We start from the raw sequence: 22,115 nt of genomic DNA on the forward strand, positions 1-22,115 counted from the left end.
TAAATGTTGGATTAGAAAAAAACGGAATCTCTTAATAATTACTTTCCAGTTAAGAAAACTTTATATTCTCTGCCCCTCCCCTTTTAAAAAAAATCTTCCTGTTTTTACTTTCTAGAAATGCGTAAAAATGTTAAGAATTTTTTTGAATTAGGTTAGATGATCTAATGAGAGGTACAAGTTTTGCCTAAAATTACACAGACTGGTTGGTGGTAGTTGCTGACCTCTGTCAGTGCATCTGTCGTCCTGGTGATCTCCATTGGGATTGGGGAGGAGTTTTGCACAGATTTTCACCTGATTTCTTGAGTTTAAAGTCTGGATTGAATTGAAAACTTCAGGATGTTTACAGTGCATCAGACGTCTCTCTCTTCCTCTTTCATTTTCTTTGTAAAACTATGCAGTTCTCTCTAGAATCGTGAGGATGTTTGAGATCTCACACAAAACCAGGACAGGATACGACAGCCTTACATGAGATTGGAGCTGTTAGTATTCCTTTTAAAAAAAAATCTGTTAGCATGCCTTTTAAACAGATTTAACTCAAGTGGTAGTTGGAAACTAGTTTTCTAAAGCTCTGCTTGGTAAGGTAGAGATGTGAGTATCTAGAATGAGCAAACTCCTTGCTCCTGATGAACAACTGTTTCAAAGGGAAGGTGTAAGAAAACTGACCCTCAGGATTGCTTATATTTACACTTTGGAGGATATCTAGAATTTTAAGGCTTTTAAAAGTGTTGCATTTCAAAATATTTCCTGAAATGTTGCCTCCAGCCCTTTGTCTTGCCGGTGACATGTTCAACAAAGTTCTTGAGCATCGAGGACTTGCCTCCCTTTTTATAAAAAGTTTGTTGTGTGTTATTGTTAAAAGGTTTGGCTTAAACTATTTGTAAAAAAACAAAAACAAAAATATTTCTTACAAAGCAGATTTCGTAACAGGCTAAATAGGTTTTTTTCACCCAGCTGAGGCATGGAAGGATTTGTAGTATGTTTTTCCACTTGGACATGCTCTCTGCAGGAAGCTGCTAGCTGCTTAGCATTCATTTGATCCGTAATATTGAGAAGAAAGGTTTGTGGTGGTGTTTGTGTTTTTTTTTTTTAAGATATTGAGACTTAACTAAAATTTATTCTAAAGGGGATATTTATACTTTTATACTTTTTTAGGTATCCATATTTTATCAGCTTAAAGTTTAATGCCTAAGTTTCCCCCTGAAAATAGCAAATAATAATGTATATTTACAGATAAGCAAACAGCTGTTGGTGTCTTATACTGCATCTAAAAGTCTCTGCTGCCAAAGTCCCTGGGTGAGTATCTGGGGCTAGAGATTCATTACATTGAGCTCCAGCTGTGGTCTACATAGTCCTCTGCCCCTATCAAGGCATTGGTTTGGCTCTTGTGAGCCAAGCAGAGGAAGCTCAGCATTCTCTTTCTTGGCTTGGTTTTATTTGCCTTAGGGAGCAAGAGTCCTGATTCCCAGGAGTAAGGATCGCTTAGTGCCTGCCTCTTGTCATCCACATTCCAATCACTGCACAAGAAGGGTATTATGAGTCCTTTCTTTTGACCAAGCAACTGTAGTGTGACCTTTCAGGACTGGTTATAACCAGCAGACCTGAAAGAGAAAGAGAGAGCACTAGAAAGAAAGCATGTAGATTTCTTGGAAGTAGAATGTGCTAAGTAGTCCAGAACTGAAGAATTTCCTTTATGGAGTGACTTTATACTGGAATACTTTGCCACTGTTCATTTGCTTCTCCCAATGGCATTGCCTGCCTTTTTGCCTCCCTTGTTCCCCTGTTTGGGGGTAGGGTTGGGGGGGGAAGAAGCACCATTTAAAAAATGAAATTTTACTGATACCTCATAAAGTTATTATTGTTATGTCTGTCTTTTTCGCTAAAAATAAAAATGACTATAAATAATGATTTCCCAAGTTTCATGGGAAATTTCTAGACAACTCATTTGAAAGGATTTTTTGGAGGGAAAAAAAAGCACCCAATTTCCCTTACTAAGTAGCAAAGCATTCTCATGGCCCATGAAGTCAGACCTTAGGCTAGGGTTATTTCTCCCCTAGAATTCCCAAGGACCTCCTGTAATAGCTGTTTTATTCCTTGTGTTTTCAAAATCTTGTATCTGAGAACAGGTACAGATGGCTGTCTCCAGACGAGGCCTGCCATGTGTATCTGGCTCATCATTCTAAAGACTGTTAGGATTTTCACACCTGCCACTATCTCAAACTCATAAGAGTATTATGCTATAGAAATGCTGGTGTCTGTTCTGCATTAGTTAATTGACTCTGTATAGCTGTGGGTAAAAGAAGTTTACCATAGGTTCTTTCCACCCAAACTCTCCTCTGAGAATATACATTCTCCTTTGATATCTTCTGTATAAACTAGCAAAAAAGTTACTTCAGGAAATTCTGTACCATCAGTTGGAAGATTTTTTACTAAAATTCTATGAAAAACCAATTAGCCTATAGCTTTCCTCCCAGTATCAAGTGTGACTTCTAAAAGTCTAGGGCATTTCTCATAGAGTTGCTGGTCAAATTTTGTTACTCCTTTTATTTTCTAATGCCCATGAAAATCTCAGTTGGTTCTTATTAGTTATCCAGTCCAGTTGTCCAAGGATCAAACTTCTTTCAGAGCTTTAACTGTGGAGGATTTGCTGCTGGAACTGGAGAAAAATGGAAGTTTGAGATGTGCCCCTGGCACCACCCTATTGCTCTATAGTGAATTCTTTATTTTCTGGCCCTAATTACACAAAAGCTGACATCCAAGCAGATCGGAAGGAGTGGAATAGAAAGCTGAGCATTTCTAGAGAGGGAGATGTCACTCACTATCAGTTCTGAGGTTTAATTCAGGAATGATACTTTGGCCATTATTTTAGGCTGTTCCCCATTTTCCAGATACCTCTTGGAAAAGCAAAAGGGTTAATCCTTTGAACATGCTTTGAAATAGGGGCTCCCTTGTAGGTCCAAAGAGCACTTAGAAAAACAGTTGTCATCACTGTGTCCCCACGTAGGGTTTACTTGCTGGCTGATAGCAGTCTCCAGCGACTCCCTTCCTCAACGGCAATGGCCTATTGGGTCCAACTGCCCTGGCAACAACTTTGGCCTTTCTGCCCAACTGGGACTAAAAAGGGCTAATTCTGCACCATTGTGGGGTTTTTTTAGTTATTGTTTCATTTTTGTCGTTATGTGTCCTAAGGAACTCACACTTTTATTGCGGTGGATAACGTTAAGGGCTAACACCTTCCAGGTTTGTCTTTGGGGACTGTGTCTGTCTGTCTACAATTAGAAATGGTGCTCAAACTTATTTTGAAAGAGTAGCTGCTGCCTTTAAAAAAAAAAAACCAGACAAAACCCAATAACTTTGGATCAGATGCACATGCCCTTGGAGAAGACTAGGTCTCCATAGGGTCTGATTTATTGATGCCACTGTCCTTGGGTCACTGGGGGGAATTTCTTTGCCTTCTTCCCTCTCTGCCCCTCTCTTTTCCTCTTCTTTACTTTCCATTTCTGAATATCTGTCTGTCACTGCAGCCTGTTTGAATTTTAGGTGATAGGCGAGAAGAGTGGGATGATGCCTTTCCCCTAAACGCTCCCCGTGCCCCCATCCCTTCTGATTGACTGAACCGATCCTGGAACCTCCAGCTTGGCTTCGAGCTCTGAACTGCTTCTCTGGACTTAGTACTTTGAACTGTTGCTGCTAGAGTTGCCACTGTGAGGTGATGGGTCTGAAATGACAACCAATTTCAAGGCACCTCCCCTTGAAAGCCTGAATGGTAATTGGGATAGGGGCTGGGCACTTTTTTTTTTTCCTTTACTTGGTACTCTTTCTCTGTTTTGGAGATCTGACCAAGATGCTTATGCACAAGTCCGGCCCTGGCTAGTAGAGCAGTGGTTCCCCAAGGATGTGGACTGTTTCCTTGGTTCGGACCTCTCTGACACTGGAAATGGATGGATGTTTCTGACTACTCTTTCCTTTCCTTTCCCAAGGCTCCTGAGCTGCTCCTAGACAAAACTGCTCAGTTAAGGCTTGTCTTCATTTGGGCTGGACTTGAGTGCCAGGGGCCCAGATTGGAAGGCTCTTCTCATGAGCCTCTCAAGCCTCAGCAAGTGCTCCCATTTTCTCATTATTTTGCCAGGGAGACAGTGACCCATTTGGCTGTGTTTTCAGTGCCCACCACCTTCCTGAGCTTATGTCTGTGATGCTTTATTTCCCAGCTATCAAATTAGCAATAAGTCTTTATTTCACTCTCTTTAAAGTGTTCTTAGTGCAGCAGAGCTTGGAGCCAAGAGTGGTCTATGGCTCCTGAGCTTTACAGTTGCATCAAGGTTAAACTTGGCAGCAGCAAAGTGCACATGGAAAGTTGTATCTAAACAGCCCACCCAGAGGAGTCTGGGAGGGAACCTTACCTGGGGCTTTCTCTTTCATCCAAAGACGGAAGGGGCTGCCCATTGTTTCCAGAACAAATATGACAAAATATGTGGGTGTTTTTTAACCTCCTTTTCATAACACTAAGCTTATTGTGAATTGTAAATTGCATGAAATAAATCTGTTTTCCCTTTTAAAACTTTGGTTTGATCTGAAAATATTTTCTGCCTCTTGTGTTTCTACCTCTTTTTATTAAGAAGGGCACTCTTCTTGAAGACTAACACTAGTTAAGTGTTAGACTTAAGTTAAGACTTAACACTAGTTTAGCACTGTTCTGGACACCATGGGGAATATTGAAGAAGTGAGACTGAACCCTCATGTTGCTTTTAGCCTAGCTTGGAAGATGGATATGGGAAAACAGTGAGCAGTAAACTTCATGGAAAACTTAGTGGATTGTCCAGACCTGTCACTTAAGTGTAGTTTACTCCATGGAGGGGAAATTACTTCCACCAGTGAAGATCAACAAGTGTTGTACAGAGGCAGAGTCTGAACCATCCAGGGTACACTTGTGTGGGATTTGTTTGGAGGTAGAATCGACAGGGCTTAGGAGCTAAGAAAGAAGCCAACGACCAGATCTCTGAGGGCTTGTTTTGTCATCAGTTCAGTTTGGGGATTGAATGAGATAATTTCAAAGGTCCCTTCCAGATAGTGTAGGTAATGGAAAGAGTGCGAACTTGGGGGGTCAATAAAGCTGGGTGCCTGGCATGACTGGTTCCTGAGGTGAGCCATTCTATTATGGGAGAACTCCGATAATTAACCACACATCTCCCCCCACAATTGATCCTACTCTTGTCCTACAGGGCCAAGCAGCACCAATCTGATTCCTTATCTTCATGGATGGTGAAGTTGACTAGGCAGATTTCCAGGGAGGAGGATTGGCAAGATGGGTTGGTAAAGAAACAAAGTTTGCTTTTTCCTTCCTTCTTGCAAAAGTGCCAAAAGATTCTAGCCATTGTGCTTTGTCTTCTGGGGAAAGCATGGCATTGGACCAAAGGATCATTAATTAGAGTGGAGTTGTGATGTTGGTCAAGTTTGACTTCATCATCCTCCCCACCCACAGATTCCCCCTTTGGTGCCACTTCCCATTCCCTGAATGTCCTGTGACCAAAAGTTCAGAGCCAGATTATATGGGTGTTGGAAGACCCTGAGAGATTCCAGTTCTACTTTACTCTTGGGAGAACTGAGGCGCATAGTTCAGATCCTCCTAGGTCCTACCTACCCCATAGCTTTTTGTTTGATGGAGGGCCCCAGCCCTCTTCTGTTTCTGCCACCACCTAGCACTCTTCCTGGTTCCTCCCTCCCTGGAGGGGAATTCCCATGTAACCTGGTGTTGACAACTAGGCTTGCTGCTGAATCACCCTTAGATTTCGGGCCTGTGACTTTTGCAGGGAGGCTGTTAGACATCTGCAATCACCTCAGAAACCAAGGGTCTTATTATCTAGCTCCTTCTAGGCTCTGTGCTGCTTTCCAGGACCCAGGGCTCCCAACACTGTTCTCCAGTTCCTTCCTCTTCTGTTCAGACCCTGGGGGTCCTCCTCCAACTAACAGTAATAATAAAAATAATAATTCACATTTCTGTGGTGCTTTCAAGTTTATGAATCACTTTTTCTCACAACTGACCTGTGAATGTATTATTCACTTGCTATACGTGATGAAGTCGAGGCACAGAAGGATGAAATATTTTGCCCACAGTCACACACCTAATCAGTGGCAGAGTCTCTAGGTACAGTACTGCTTCTGCAATACCTCCCTCGCCCTTTCCTGGTGCAGTTACTTCTGTTTTCACCTCTGTGGCCCCAGATCACCCTGCTTCACGTAGACCCTCTTCCGATCGTGACAAGTGCATTCTTGCCCTCTCAATTCCCCTCCCAGATCCCAGGTGTCCTGTCCCCTGCAAGCTGAGGAATCCAGGAATGGAGAGAATAGACTTTATTAATGGGCAAATATAATAAAAATAGGCTTATGAGGGACAAAAGGGATATTTACAAATATACAGTGTTGACTTGGGAAAGGAAGATGATATTCTGGGTACTCCCCTGCAGTGCCAGCCTGCCCTTAGGGAGCATGCTCCCAGTAGAGTAGGAGTGGGATCCTTTTCACCAGCTCCAGTGTCTGGGCTCCAAAGTTTCCAGACAGATTCCCTTCAGTTCACATTCCCACGGGCTAAAGGGGCAGACCAAGCATGGGCAGGCAATCAAATAGCCAGAGCCTCTATCCTCACGACTGTGCCCTGACCCAGGTGCGTCTGGTTCTGCTCAAAAGGTGAGCAGAACAGTGAGGGCAAGTAGCAACATGTGGGCAGCCAGACCAGGAGCATAGTTTGGCTCTGAGGTCTCTTGCCCCCAGGGCCCCCTCTTCCTGTCGTAGCCAGATTTGAACTGCAGTTTTGGGATGATCCTGTGGATCCAGGCATGGTGTGAAGCCACTCGAATGTAGACTCCTGGGCGGTTGCGGCGGGCACAGCCTTCTCCCCAGCTGATCACTCCAGCCTGGAGCCAAGAATGACCAATGTGGCAGACCAAGGGTCCCCCAGAGTCGCCCTGTAGCAAGAAGCGAAACTCATGGTTAGGCATCCACAAAGGGGAAGGGAATAAACATTTACATAGCACCTACTATGTGCCAGGCTGTGCTGAGCACTCTTTACAAATATCTCCTTTATTCCTCACAACAACCCTTCAAGATAGGTGCTATTATTCCCACTTTATAGTTTAGGAAACTGAGGCACCCAGGGTTAAGTGAATTGCCCAGAGTCACACAGCTAGTAAGTGTTTATAGGCCTCAACTTCAGGCCTCATGGTGCCCCCATTCCGCTGAGCCATCTGCTTCTAAGCCCCACTGATGTCACAACATCATCTTCTCTGCCTCTGAGCTCATCTGTATCTTTTTTCCTCTTGTCCTCTCTGATCTTTTCTTTCTTTCCCTCTCCTGCCCTTTGTTCTCCTTCCTTCTTTCACTGCCTTCTTTTCTCCATTCTTTTCCTCCCCTTCTCTCTTTTCCATCCTACCTCCACCCCTCCACAATTCCCCTCTATCCTTCCTACCAACCTTCCAAAAAGCTTTAAAGCTCTACCATAAGGGTTCAAAGGATGTACTTCAGGAAGCTTTCCTAAACCCACCAAGCTTTTGTCATCCTTCCCAATTCAAAGTGTTCCCTATTTCTGTACAATCAGCACTGGTATTTGTGTGTAATGTGTTGTATGTGTCCTGTGTCTCCCACCACACTGGCACTCAACTCAGGGACTAGATTTACACAGAGATTCGAGGTCAAGAAGACCCAGTTTGGATTTCTATCTCAGATGCTTAGTAATTACAACCAACACAGCTAAATCATCATCAACTGTATATTGTGCCTTCTGAGCTCAATGCATCCGAAACCAGAACTCATTCTTTTCCTTCAAATCTACCCTTCTGCAGAATTGCCCTATTTTTTAAAAAATACATGACCATCTTTCTGGTCACCCAGATTTGCAACCTTAATGTCATTCTTTATTTCACCCTCCCCATTTTAGAGATAAACAGAAAAGGGAATTAACTTGGATAAAGTTACACAGTAATTCATTGTCCCAACCAAGATGCCCTCATTCCTGACTCAAGCCTCTTTCCTTCCCTCACTAACTTATTTAACTCAAAGAATCTGCACACAGGGCTTCTTCAGCATTAGGAACCAAGGGCCTAAACTTCCACCCCACCAAGATCAGCTTCTGGCCCATGGCCAAGTTCCTGGTATAGGGGCATACCTTGCAGGCATCTTTCTTCCCCTCTGCATAACCAGCACATAACATGTCATCTTGGATGGTTTTGGGTAGCACTCCATGTTCTGAGTCCTTGTTATAGAGGATGTTGCATTTCTGTCTATCAATGATGGGCACGGCCAACTTCTGTAGAATTTGGGGGCTGGGCAGGTTATCTAGAGGGAGGGAGACCCCAATACTTTGAGTTTTCCCCATAACATCCCAACACCTGGTCCCTAAAACAAGAACATTACTTCACCACTTCTGATTATGTTACTTTTCTGTCTTCTGTTTTTCCCTAACTCTTTCATCATCCTAGATCCCACCTTTTCCAAATTTTCATCTCACTTAAAATGTAGGGTTGGAGAGAATGGAGGCTAATATGGGAGATTGTCTCAAAGATTGCGTATCTTTGTCATTCATGGACCCTACAATCCTGTATTAATGAGACTGTTACAATCTTACTATAATTAGACCCCTCTAACCCAGTGGAATGCCAAGGTAGACACAGAATTCAGGACTTGGAAAGTATCTTTTAATTTCTTGATACTTTTTAGGATGCTACTTCCCCTCCCTGCTTCAAAGTATTTGACTGCAGGTACCCCATTCTCTTTCTGGCTCTAATCCTCTCCCCAGGACCATCTAAGTTTCTTGAAAATTCCCAATCTGCCTCTTCCCTCAGTTTACCTTGCTCACTGGGACTGCCCCAGCCTGTGACCCAACAGTTCATCCCTGCCTCAAACTTGACTTCAGGGCTGGGAATGCACACAGGCAGGATGTGGTCAGTGAAGGTCACCGGAGCCTCCAGCTGGACCAGGGCTACGTCGGCACTGGAGGCCATGCCCTGATACTGGGGATTGCTTTCCACCCTCTTTACTCGAGCATACATGGCATGAGGCCCAGGATTCACCAGTTGCCGGGCCCCTAGTAGAACCTTGTACAGGAAAGTTTCTGAGGTGCTGATAGAGGAGGAAAACGACAAAACAAGAACAGTAAGTAACAAGAAGGCTCATCTTAATGGTAAACGTTCGCATAGGAGAGGGGAAGGAGGAGGGACTGCATAGGACAATCACAAGTTTGAGCTAGAGGTGATCTTAGAGACCATTTCAGCTATCCTTTCATTTTAGAGAGAAACATGCCCAGAAAAATTTAGTGAATTGTTTGAGGTCAAACAGATAAATAACAGAACTGGGATTTACACCCAAGGCCAAATTCCAAATTCAGTGCTTTTTTATAGACTCATCAGGGTAGTGCTGGGTGGAGGTTCTCTAGCTTCTTAAAACTTTTTCTACTCGAGGTCCCTTTTCACGTTTCGGCAGCATTTGTTGGTGTAGTGTGTTTAGAATCAATGCTGCTGTGAAGTTGCACAATACAACACAGGCAGGCACTGCCAGAAACACCTCAGATTCATTATATGTTTGATTTTTAATTTTTGGTCGTTGCAAGTTCAGAAACCCCTTTACTGTTGCCAAATTTTTTGTGACCCATGTAGAGTCATGATCCACAGTTTAAGAAGCCCTGATAGTCCATTCCCTTCATTTTGCAGATGGGAAAACAAGCTGAGAAGGTGTTAGGTAACTCGGTGTAGGCTGCACAAGAGGTACATGGTTGAGGCTGAAATTTGAACTCAGGCTCTGGGTTCAGCCTTTTTTTCTACTGTGTCACACTGCCACCCTTAGAGAAGGGCTGGAATTAAAACACAGGTCATAGAATCACAGAATTCAGAGTTGGAAGAGTGCAAAGTATACCTGACTGAATAACACTTATGCAAACATTCCTAAAAGACATCCACCTACAACTGAAGACTTCAACTGAGGAGCCACCCATTATCTTCTGTTACACTTCAGGGCAACTCTGATGCTTCAAAAATAGTTTCATCAAATCTTAATCTACCTCTCTGCCCTCTGGAATCAAGCAGAACAACATTAATCCTCACAGTCCTTCAAATACTTGAAGACAGCTACCATATCTCCTCCAAATTTTCTTGTCTGCAGAATTAGTATTCCTAGTTACTTCAAATGATTCATTCATGTGGCTCCTCACCATCTTGGGTTGTCTTCTAAGTGTTTTTTGGATTATCCATGTTCATCCTAAAATGGGATACCTAAAAATAACACAGGGGTGTTCTGACCAGAGCAGGGGACAGTGTGACCATGACCTTCATTGTTCCGGACACTCTCCCTCTCTTAATACAGCTTAACAACGCATTAACTTTTTAGGCTGGCTGCCTTAGTCTACTTTTAATTCATACTGAACTTGCAATCCACTAAGACCTCCGTGTCTGTATTTGTGTTTCCTGTGTCTCCTTTATATAATACTGGTGAAGTTGATTTTTTAAACTCAAGTATAAGACTTTATATTGAGCCCTATCAAATTTTAGCTGGTAAGATTTGTCCTATTTTTCTAGCTTGCCAAGATCATTTTTGCCTGCAGAGTCTGTCATTCTACATTCGAACTATCCCTCCCAGTTTGCATCATCTACAAATAGGATAACCAAGCTATATATGCGTTTGTTCAAGTTACTGATAAAAATATCAAACACCATAGAATACTCTACCAAATAGTCCATCAGCAAACAATGATTAAGCCCCTACTATATTCCAAATGGAGACCTCCTCTCAAGTTGACATTGAACCATTAATGATTTCTCTTAAACATTAAACTAGTGTCACATTTACCTAATTCAACTGTCGTCTAGCTTATATCTCTCTACCTTGTCCACAATAATAGCATCAGAATCTTTGCCAATTAATTCTTTTCTGAAGTTTAGAGAACCAGTCTAGCAACGTTGTCAGAAACAAACAAAAAAAGAAAAAGAAAATTATGTTCTTCTGGTATTTTGGATAAAGCCATGTTGTTTTTTGTGATCATTACTTTCCTTTCTACTTGTTCACTAAAAATTCCTTTAACAATGAGTTCCAAAATTTGGTCAGGAATCAAAGTCAACCTGTATGGTGCACAGATTGCAAGTTGCACTCTAATTTTTAAAATAAAGACAATATTTTCCTTATGCAGTCCTATGGTACTTCACCCATTCTCTACCCCTTTTCAGAGATCACTGAGAGGTTTAGCAGTCATATTTGCTAATCCTTTAATGTCCTGGAGTATAATGCATATGGACTTGGTCACAAATTCAAAATAGCTATCTACTCTCTTACTAACTTCTTTGTTATTTTTAGGTTCTGCCCTATTAGCCAGTTTCATCCCATTTTTTTCCAGTATAAGGAAAGTTCTATTGCCGGAGAAACCAGACAAAATAAGAATTTGAGTAGTTCTATCTTCCCTCTATTATACATTATCATCACCTTACTCAAACAGTGGTCCTACCTCTTCTTTGATCCTCCTGGTGGTTTTCAAAATAACTTTTAAAACTGGCCTGTTTTTATTATCTTAATTTTAATTACTCATTCTGAGTTTTAGCCTTCCTGAAACTATTCTTATAGGATTTTGCCATCTTTGTATTCACCCTATTTCATCCTGTGCTTCTGCCCTCAGTATATTTCTCATTAAAATCTAAATTAGCTGATTGATTCCTTGTGGATTAATCTCCACAAATCTTTTTCAAAAACTGTTCCTTTTCTTCTTCATTGAAATTGTTTCTGAACTTATAAGAAATAATTCTCATAATTTAATTTGTGACAGCTTGCTATTCCTTCTGGAAGGACTTTCTAGAATTTTAGGTCATGGAGTCCTACTTAATCTTTGGTTGAGTCCTTTGAAATCTGCTCTCTGATTTTTTTTGGTACAAGTCAGATTATACATAGCTTTCCTCACCACCTCTCTCATGAATTCTGAGATTGAAGGGTCAGTTCCCTTCAAGGTTCTCATCATTCTACTTTAGCAGTCCTTTCTTGCTGGTTCTCTGATTGCAAATCCAGCACTCTTTCGTACTACATCACTGCTTACCCTACTTTCATTCTTAAGTTCACAGTTCATCAGAGTTGTGGTTACCCAATGTCCTTCTTGTTCAAGGGTAGATCCTGAATCCCAAAGAGGGAAAGGGAATTTCACAAACAAGGTCCCAGATTGAGGTTGAGACTAGAATCCAGGATGGCCACTTTTTCGGTCCCATTCTCAATTCCATTGCATCACACTGATTGTGGGTTAGGTTGTTACCCATGAGGTATGATTCCAAAAACATCTTTCCTTTGTCTCATAATTATGCCTGAAATTCCACCATTAGAATCAGTCCTTGGTTTGGAAAATTCCTCTCCGAGAATTCATTTATAATGAAGACAACTGTAAGAGAGTTTATCAGTTACCTTCAGCTTAGTGTGACATTGGTTTCTTGAGGAGCCTGAGAGAGTGAGAGAATTTAGGAACACCAAGCATCTAGGGATAGTGCACTGGAAAGAGCTCTGGATTGTGCATCTAAATGAAAGTTTCAGTTTGGCCACTAATTCATAACGTAACCGTTGCCTTTTTAACCCTCACAGATCATCTAGTCCAACCCCCTTATTATTCAGATAAGGAAATGCAGATCCCTTCAAGCTCTGAAACTCTCTGGTTCTATGTGATTCATAGAAATTGGAAATCTCTCCAATTTCTGTGATTGTGGTCTCCCGGAGCAGATTGAGGGCCACACATGAATGTGAAGACTTAATAGGTACCCAGGGGGTAGCAGGAATATCTTGAGCACTTGAGGGTGTAAAATGTGGACAGAACCCTAGGTTGTGCTCTGTGTGGTGCAGTGCATCTGGAGACACAAAGGCTAGGCTCCAATTTAGATCCTAATATTTATTGCCACATGACAGGCAAACCACTTGACCTTCCTGGACCCTAATTTTCTCCTTTAAATGGGGAAAGTGCTTTATAATCTTTGAATCACTGTAGAAATGTGAGTCAAAATTATTTCCCATTTTTGCTGAAGACTATCTTCATCTATAAAATGGAGAGTAGATTAGGTGAACTGTAACCCTTCCAGCTAAAAATTCCATTAAGAACCTTTTATGAGAATTAGATAGAAGTTTCTATGGTTTTGAAAATAGAATGAGGGAGGAAGAGCAGGGTAAAGAGTGGGACTGGCCATGGGCAGATGTCCATGGTACTGAGAAACTTTGAAGGGGACAGGCAAAGACACAGAATACAGGAGAAATATTCACCTGAAGGCTCCAGGTTGTGGCAAAGAGCATCAGAAGAAGGGGAAACAAAAAGGCACAGAATTTAGGAAGAGCCAGAGAACAGAATGAGAAGGAAACACAACAGGAGGTAGTTTAGGGAACTGTCTGAGGGACTGGGAGAACCTAAGAAAGAAGGCAAGCAGGCAAGAACACAGAGGCCAATGACTAACTTCACCAATTGTACCTGGAGGGGGTGGGGTTGAGTCCCTTTAAGGCCTAGCTCAAAAACCATTATCTGCAAAAAACCATCCTCACTAGGAATCTGACCTTTGGCAAGTCACAGCCTTGGTTTCCTCATCTGTAAAAATGAAGGAGTTGAACTCGAGGGCTTAGGTTTACTTCTACATATATACATACATGCACATATACATACATACACATATACATACATAAATAATACATATGGAGATAGTGAGAGAGAAGAAAGGATTCTAGAAATCCTCTAATAGTTCTTAGACTTTATTTTTATAGAGGAGAGATCTGAGGTACAGAGAAATTAAGTCACTGACCCAAGGTTACAAAATTAGTTGGTGGCAGAACTAAGGCTCAAACCCAAGTCTTTTAATTCCAGGTTTAATATTTTTACCATTTACCATTAAACCATGGTGCCTCTCCCAAGCAGATATGATCATTTCTTTCTGTGAACCCCCAAGGCATTTGTTCCTATCTCACTTGGGATCTTTCTCACATCTTCCTGTGTATTTATTTTTATGTATGTTGTCCCCTCTTCTAGGCTTTAAGGAGCCTTAAGATAGGATTGTTTCTTAGTCATTTAGATTCCCTCCCAACCCCCCAAATAATGCATTGTATATAGCTAACTATGTAAACTCTGCTCAAAAAAATTTGATAAATTGAATTTCAATGTAAAAAAAGTTCATCTATGAAAGCAATGATGAACTGTAATAGGTTCTCAAAACATGCTGAGGGTTCTTTCTCATGGAGAACTCGTACCAAAAGGATGCCCCTGGTTGCATCACCTCAATGTTGCAGGGCCTGTCTGGCCTGTATTAAGCTAAGTGAGGAAATCTGACCTTGTGGAAAAAACACCAAAATGACCATCAGAGGGCTTGGGTCAGAGTCACTTTACTTCTCTGGGCCTTTATTTCTGCTACTATAAAATAGGAGTAACAATAGTAATTGAACCACTTCCTACCTCATAGTGTTTTGTAAGGAAATTGATTTGTGATAATAAAGAGCTAAAGAATTTTGAGCTGGCATCATACACAGTATGGTATACCAGGAAGAATGCTGGGCTTGAAATCAGCAGATACTTTGTATTCTCGTTTTGTCAAGTATCCATAAGCCCTTGTCTATTTTATGTCAAAGAGTACAGTAAATACCTGAGTCCGTGAGCCTGAAAGATTTATCTGTGTTGATGAAGAGAGGACAGGTCTGGTTAGACAGACCCGGCGTTGCGCTGCTGTCTGTGGTGCTAGAGGCTGAGGGGAAAGTGGGCCTAGTAGGAATTGTAGAGGACAGAAGGCTGTCCATGGTGCTGAAACAAACAGAACCGAGTAGAGAGAGGGAAAATCCAAAGGCATAGGGGCAGTTTGGCCTGCAGGCGTGTAGGACTTACTTAGAGAAGCAATGAGCTGCTGTGATGACCCACTGATCCGTTATGAGGCTTCCTCCACAGAAGTGAGTCCCATTCCTCTGGATACTGACCTGCCAGGGCCATTCCCCCTCTTGAGCATCCTGGCCTCCTACCATTCGGTTCAGCATTCGGGGCTGGCCACAAGCTGGGAGGCAGAGGAGAATAAAAAAGAGAGGTAGATGTTGCTGTTGCTGCCCTGTGGAGGACGTGTCTCTCCCACATTAAACATGAGCTATTATTTTTATAGTCATAGTAGGCTAAATTTGAGCTGGAATTGACTTCATAAGTTTTTCTCCTTTCTACCTTTCTTTCTTTGGCCTCATCTTTGTGATTCATTTTTCCTCATTCATCCTTGGGACCTCAGTAACTACTCCTCCATTCTCTCTGATTTCTTTTTGACTAGCTAGTTTTGCCTGTCAGGATTTCCCTGGTACCCCCAATTCTCTTTGGGAAGTCATATCTGCCTCATATTATAAAAGGTATGGAAACAGAATCCTTGAGTAGCAATGTCATCTAGTCCAATATCAATCTGAATATCCCCCTGACAACATCCTTAAGAAATGGTTATGGAACCTTCATTTAAACAGCTCCATTGTTGGGGAATTAATCACCTCCCAAAGTAACCCATTCCAATGTTGAACATATCCAACTGTTATTGAGTTCCTCCTCATGTTGATTAAAAATCTGCCTTCTTGTAATTTATACCCACTTATTCTTTTTCTGAACTTTGGGGGTAAAGCATGTCAAGTAGAATTCACATCAAATTAACCACACTATTCATGTGTAAATATGCAAAGACAGCAATTATGCTCCCTGAAGGTTTCCAGTTTTCTAGTTCCCATGAGATAGAAACTTCCTGTTTAAAGTTACCTGCTTAGACCATACTCTGAGAATTTAGAATACTATCTATTTCCTTTTCACCTTCATTGGTAGGGCATCAGACACTCACCTCTAGTTGATTCTGCCTCCTTTGTTCCTGTAAGATAAAGATACAAGAGTGGAGGGTCAACAGCCATTGCCACTGGAAGTTCTCCTACAGCCCCAGACTGAAAAATTCTCTCCAGTCTTCCAGATTCTCTTCCCCTAGTATCCTTGGTTGCCATCCTATTCTCCAACCACCAGGCTTGGAGCCTATATGCTTTAAAGGGGTTCCTCCTGGCGGTAGGGCTAACCTTAACCATACAGGATTATTATCTCCACCCTCAAGAGTCTTTCAAGGCTCTGACAGCTTGCTAATAAAGAGTGACCTGACAATGAGAAACAACACAGTTAAAGCCGTAAACACAAAAGGTCTCAAGAAATGTTGATTGGACATTTGATTGAATGAATAAGGGAGATACAATGTGGTGGCCCAGAAAGAACTTAGAACTGGAGTCCAAAGTCCTGTTTTCAAATCACAATTCTACTATTTACCAGCTGTGTGGACATGGCACATGATTTTATCTCTCTGGGCCATGTTCGCTTATGTAAAATAGGGGTTATAATTTCCTGTACTACCTACTTCACAAAGTTGCTATGAGAAAAGGGTTTAGTAATCTCTAAAGCTCTATGGATAAATGAGCTGCTATTATCTACCTCCTCTCTTTCCTAGGTCTGAATTCCCTGAGGGACAAAAAAAGACCCTTCCAGCTAAAAGGTCAGAAGTATTTTCCAGCCCTCATCATTTCCCTTAGACCTTGCCCTGTTCTCAGAACCCAATGGGTAGATTTGTTACTAGTGACCCTAGGTCCTCAGACTTGGACATTCAAATAAAACCAACCAGATGGAGCTGAGGAACAGCTTTAGCAGGAAATGGACAAGCCCATGATTGGAGCTTATTTGTATAATTAGATCATTAATTCAATGTATGGGGTTGGGACAGTTATGATGTATTATGTGCACTGGGGTGGGCCTGCAGACACACATTCCATCATCAGAATGGGGAAACAGAGGTACCAGGGAATGGGGGAAAGATGAGAATAGAGGAGGGGACAGAGAACAGGAAAAAAAAGGCAAAGGGGAAAGGGCACAGGGGACAGTGATGAGGAAATACTATAGTCCAAGAAGTTGACAAAAAGGAGTAAATAGGAAGATAGGCAAGGATAAGAAATGGAAAGTATAGGAAAGAATTTAGCAATCTTTCAGAAATGCTGACCTCTGGTTCTTCTGACATATGAGATAGCAGATATATGAGTGGGCAGTGGTCCCAGGGAGCCCCTGTACCTTATGCTGAAAAATGTCTTTCCATATAAATACACTAATTCATTTGGGTTAGCAAACTCCTCTATTAAATCTAGTTACGTTCATAGATTAATGTCCATTAGTTTAGTGTCAAATTGAGAGACAAATGTTTAGCTAAGACAGCCATGTTAACAAACTGGGAACATTAACTGGGGAAAAGAGTAGTGGGGAAAGGTAATTTTAAAACCTAGGACTTTGGAAGAGAGGCCAAACTGACTAAGTTCGAGGTGCTTTGAGAGCACTGGGGAATAGCATGGACATCCTGAGAGTACAGTGAGAGGGAAGATGAAGGAAGGTAGAAAGGCAACATATACAAAATTTGCCCACTCAGCTCTTTTGCAAAAGGCTCTGGTGATAGCAGCCTGCCACATGACTTTGGGCTTGAAGTAGTTGCCTGTCTTATGTTAGAAGACAAAGTGTAGGGAAAGGAATGAGATAAATGGAAGTCTCCAAGAGGTGGAGAAAGCTCAGAGTAGAGGAAGAAGATTTGGAACCTAGAGACAGGAAATGGAAAGATCCTGACACATATTCAGAAAAAGAGATGGCGTGGGATGGGGCTGGGGGCGGTGGTTGGAAGGACAGAGAGACAGAGACAGAGAGGCAGAAAGAAAGAGAGGCCGAGAGAAGGAGAAAGAGGAGGAGGAGAAAAAGGAGGAATAGGAGAGAGGAGAGGAGAGAGCATGCTTGGGGGGTACAAGGAATAGGAACTCTTGCTCTGGGTCAGTTTATGCATATGTAAAATTTTGGGCTGGTGGGGAGTGCCGATAAGAGGGAACTGTACCTTAGAAACCAAGTCATCCCAGGATTCTCATCTCTCAGCCTAAGGCCCTTCCCCTGGCTCAATGGCCTTTGGTTTTAAGAGGTGAATTTCACTGTTCCTTGCCCTTATTGGCAATAACAGTAATTACTCGATAATATCAGGAGCAATCACATCCAATTATCTATCATTATTATGATTGTAAAAGGTGTATGGTCACTTATCTCAAAGAAACGCAATTATCATTGCAACAACAGGCCCAAATAAAAAGAGCCAAGGACTAGGGGGGACGTCCAGGGTACTAGAAGAGGTAGAGAGACTGGGGACAGGGTTCTGGGGTCCCAGGAGCCAAGCAGGACAAAGAGAACAGCACAATTTCCAAAGCAGATTGTCCTAGAGCCACTCAAGGTAGTACCTATCCCCCACATCTTTCAGCCATCACGAGATGATGAAACTGAACCCCAGTCCTGATCTGCAGCCTGAAATGGTCAAGGCCCATCCCAGGGAGGTGACACAGGGACAGGGAAATGCAGCTGCTTCCAGAGTAGGGTGTGTTAGCCAGTGGAATGCAGTATGATTTTCAGGGCAAAGAACACCCAAAGGAAGGGAAGGCAAAATCAGGAAAGCAAGGAGTGTCTCTTTAGATGCTTGGATGACCTCCCACCAGCCCAGAAGTCCTGACTTCTAGTATTGTCCCTCAGCTCCCTAGTGATCTTTTCTGTCACTCCCCTGAGCTGCTCTGATCAGAGTAACCCTATTTGACCCTAATTAGAGTGAGATTTGGAATCAGGGGAGAAGGCTGGCACCCCACCCTCCTCCTACACTTTTCTTTGTGGTCATAATATCCTCAGAGCTTAAGATGAAAGTCAGCTCTCCAGTTGCAATGTCTAAGCTCCTAACCCTTCTCCCTTTCCTTCCACTCTAGACCCTAAAGGATCCAGAAACATTTAGCTCTACAAGGGACGAGGAAACTGAGGAAGTGAGGTGAAGAGACTTGTCCAAGGTCACACCAATGATAAGTGACCAAGGTGAAATTTGAACCCCAAGTCATCTCATTGCAGATCTCCTTTTCTTTTCATGTTGCCATATTGCCTCTAGGTGTCTTCTCCTCCCCTCCTAGAAGGCTCCATTCTCTAGCCTCCTACTCAATCATCTCTTTCAGCTTCCTACTCTTAATCTTATTCTCCTACTAAACGACATCCTCTATCATCCTCCTCAGCTCCTAAACTAAACCTTTTTCTCAGCTTCATCTTCCTCCTCAGTCCCTCAGCTTTCTACTCATCTCTATCTCCCAGCATCCTAATCAACCCCATCCACTCCCCTCACCTAATCTGCAATTCTTGGCTCCTTTCTTCCTTTCTCTTTCCAAATGAAGGAAAGGCATTTAAATATATAGCTTTTCCCTCCCCATTCAGAGGCTAGTAGATCTGTCCCCCACCCATCCCCTCCCTGGTACTTCTCAGTCCCAATTGGCATACTGGCTGGTAAAGCCCCTTGGGTCCTACTCTTCCCACCTTCACACCCTCCTTCTGGAATGATGACAGATGAGAAAGGGTGCTTTCTCCAGGTCGTGGTGATCTTTCCCTCCCCTAGCTCATTGCTACCTCCTCTCCAGGCCTGGGGCACCTGATGGGGGCAAATCTGCATCTCTCTCAGGCCTGTGTCTATCTTAGCATGAGCAGATTCTTATCCTAGCCATGTAAAACTTGGATAAGGGGTAGGAGAGTCATCTAGCATGGTGGAGGAACAAAAGACTTAGAGGTTGAAGAGACCTAGACTGAAATCCTGATTTTAAAACTTACTAGCTATTTGACCATAGGCAAATTATTTAATTTTTTAAAATGGGGGTGATAATACCTGAACTACATCCTTCACAGGGTTGTAAACCTCAAGGTGTTATAGAACCTTGTGAATTCTTATCTTAGGACTTCATAGATTTTATAGGGTATGACTACAGGGGTCTCCATGGTTAGGGGACTTTCTTTAGCCTTTTCTTTTTCCAAGACCTAGAAACTGTGTTCTCGATTCCCAGAGATACCCTGAAATCCTCAAGAAACAAACCCAAATGTTCCTGGACTATCTAAGGCCAAGCTGTCCTGTGGGAATCTTTGGGTTCCCCTACCCTCCCTGGGGTTACTCCCTGCCATGGAGTCTGAGTTGTGGGGAGGGTGTTAGGGAGAAGGAGAAACAGCAGAAAGAGACAATTGGGCATATTCTAGAAGGGAGTGAGGAGACAGAGAGATCAACTTAAACATAAAAGATAGGGCAGAGATCCATAGAAATGCAGAGATGAATGGAGAGAATGAAACAGGAACCAAGGAAATATGTGATTGGATAAAAGGAAAAGCAGATGGGGACCAAAAAAGGTGGAAGAAAAAGATGTGAAAGAAAAAGTGAAGAAAATAGAATCCAGGTATATTGCCCTTCAGTCCCCAGCCTGCCTTCTTTAGGTCACACACTCCCTATCACCCCCAACCTTGGCCCCTCACTCCAAACCCAGATATTCTGGGCTCCAGCTTCTGAAGACTCACCAAACTGAAGGAGGAGAAAAAAGAGGGCCAGTGTGTGGAGCTGCCTCATGCCTTCTGGTCTCAGGGAGCCGGGGGAATAGAACTCCTGGGTTTCAGGGAGGGGCTCTGGGCTGGTTGGGTCAGCGAGGCAAGAGTGATTTGGGGAGCACTGAGCTTCCAGGCTCCATGAAGCAGGGGGTTATATCCCAGGAGGTGATTGCCTGCTTGGAAATGCCACCCGACCAGTTTACCCAGTTACCTCTCAATTGCCTCTCCTTCAGGAACTGGAGTCTCCTGAAGAGGAGGTGACATTTCAATGACCCTGCCCTCCTGAACCCCCTGAACTTCTAGGGTCAGAACCAGAATACCCTGGCCAGCCTTGGCCTTGTATTGCGATGGACTGACCCTAGAACCTCCACATCTTTTTATTCCCCCTAGTCTGAACAGTAGATCTAACTGGGAATTCAGAGCACATTTTGGTTACTCTGGAGAAGATGGACACTTGGGCATTTATCCACTGAGTAGAGGAGCCAGGAGGAAGAGAGAAGACTGGAGAACAGGAAACCTTCTCAGAATGGGCAGGGTTTAAGAGGGGTGTACAGGAAGTCTGGGTTCTGGGAAGGCCTGGATCAGCAGTGCCCCAATTCCTTTGTGGTTATTGGTCTCTGGGTGGGAGGAACCCTCTCCCCCAGGCTCTGAAGATGTGAGCATTGGAGAGTGGAAATAGACTCCTGGGAGGAAGTTATTTAGGGAATGGGTTTGACGTAAAAGAGTTGGGGATAGAGCCACCCCGTTGGAGTAGCCAACTCCCCTTTCTTTCCCCATATACCTGGGTCCTTGAACACAAGGTCAAACCTAGAGTTTCCTGGTGTTGGCTGTCCTTAATCACGTTCATCCCCTCGTCACTTGAACCTTCCTTAATTTGCCTCATTCTCCATTCTAGATTCCACTATTCTCCCAGAAATATCAATTTAACAGCAATGCTCTGGCTCACACCCTCCCCTCCCCTCTTTATGTTTCCTCTCTCCCTCCCTGAATTCAAATGTCTGGATTCTAAGGTCCATTTAGAATCCAACATTCTATGTTCTGAGGGCTTTTTATAGAATCCCAAGATCATAGATTTAGAGTTAGAACCTTGGAGGCCATCTATGCCATCCTCATATTAAAGTTAAGAGATGTTAAATGATTTGTCCATTGTCACCTAAATATTAAGCGACAAACCTTGATGCTCTAACGTACCTTTCAGATTTCAGGTTTCATGAGCCCTATTAGCTTTGGCATTCTACGCTTTCTTTTCGTCAATCCCTTCTGGCTCTAACTTTCTTTGTTAAGTATTTTAAAGTCCTCTCCAGTTTTACAGAATTTGAGTATTCTTTCATATTCGAAGGTCTCTTCCAGTCCCGCCATTTTCTGTCCTGTGATCCATGGGCTTTTCCAGTTCTAGCATTTCTGATTAGGGTCCCTTCCAGTTCTGACATTCTGTGATTCTAACATTCGGACTCTGCTTCTGTAAATATTTGTACCCTAGAGGAAATTTGGGCAGAGGGATGGGCAAGCACGGTAAGGAGGAAGAGGATGGTGATCTGTGAAGGAAACCACAAAAGCTATCAAATTGGGGGAAGGCGTAGTATGAATAGGGCTGGAGATTCTCAGAAGGAAGGAGGTCAGGACATATATGAACCTGGTTTCCTCAGTCCATTTCCTTAAACCTGAAGCCCACCGATCAAAGGAAATGGGGTGACCTCTAGTGGCAGTGGGGTACAGGTGC

General features: G+C 42.9%; 1 protein-coding gene across 2 annotated transcripts; it reads right to left on the reverse strand.

The window, feature by feature from the left end:
- Window positions 1-6,330: 6,330 nt before the first annotated feature.
- Window positions 6,331-21,395, reverse strand: LOC140500111 (serine protease 27-like). Of its 2 annotated transcripts, none has more exons than XM_072602413.1 (6): window positions 21,177-21,395; window positions 15,810-15,836; window positions 14,843-15,005; window positions 8,834-9,105; window positions 8,153-8,322; window positions 6,331-6,956 (listed from the first exon to the last, which is right to left on the reverse strand). In XM_072602413.1, the coding sequence occupies exons 3-6, from the start codon at window positions 14,986-14,988 to the stop codon at window positions 6,672-6,674; spliced, it is 873 nt and encodes a 290-aa protein (XP_072458514.1). In that variant the 5' UTR covers window positions 14,989-15,005; window positions 15,810-15,836; window positions 21,177-21,395; the 3' UTR covers window positions 6,331-6,671. The 2 variants fall into 2 exon arrangements, with proteins under 2 accessions (XP_072458514.1, XP_072458509.1); XM_072602408.1 differs by lacking the exon at window positions 21,177-21,395 and adding an exon at window positions 20,369-20,568.
- Window positions 21,396-22,115: the final 720 nt, after the last annotated feature.

Source organism: Notamacropus eugenii, chromosome 1 (genome assembly GCF_028372415.1).
Source record: "Notamacropus eugenii isolate mMacEug1 chromosome 1, mMacEug1.pri_v2, whole genome shotgun sequence".
Taxonomy (NCBI): domain Eukaryota; kingdom Metazoa; phylum Chordata; class Mammalia; order Diprotodontia; family Macropodidae; genus Notamacropus; species Notamacropus eugenii.

Bases quoted from the DNA above. Each gene is read 5' to 3' on its own strand.
- LOC140500111 (XM_072602408.1), bottom strand. From the start codon at position 20,417: ATGAGGCAGCTCCACACACTGGCCCTCTTTTTTCTCCTCCTTCAGTTT. The intron at 15,837-20,368 runs GTGAGTCTTCAG...TTTATCTTACAG, and splicing joins TTTTCTCCTCCTTCAGTTTG to GAACAAAGGAGGCAGAATCA. The intron at 9,106-14,842 runs GTAAGTCCTACA...CTCCTCTATCAG, and splicing joins GCAGCTCATTGCTTCTCTAA to CACCTCAGAAACTTTCCTGT.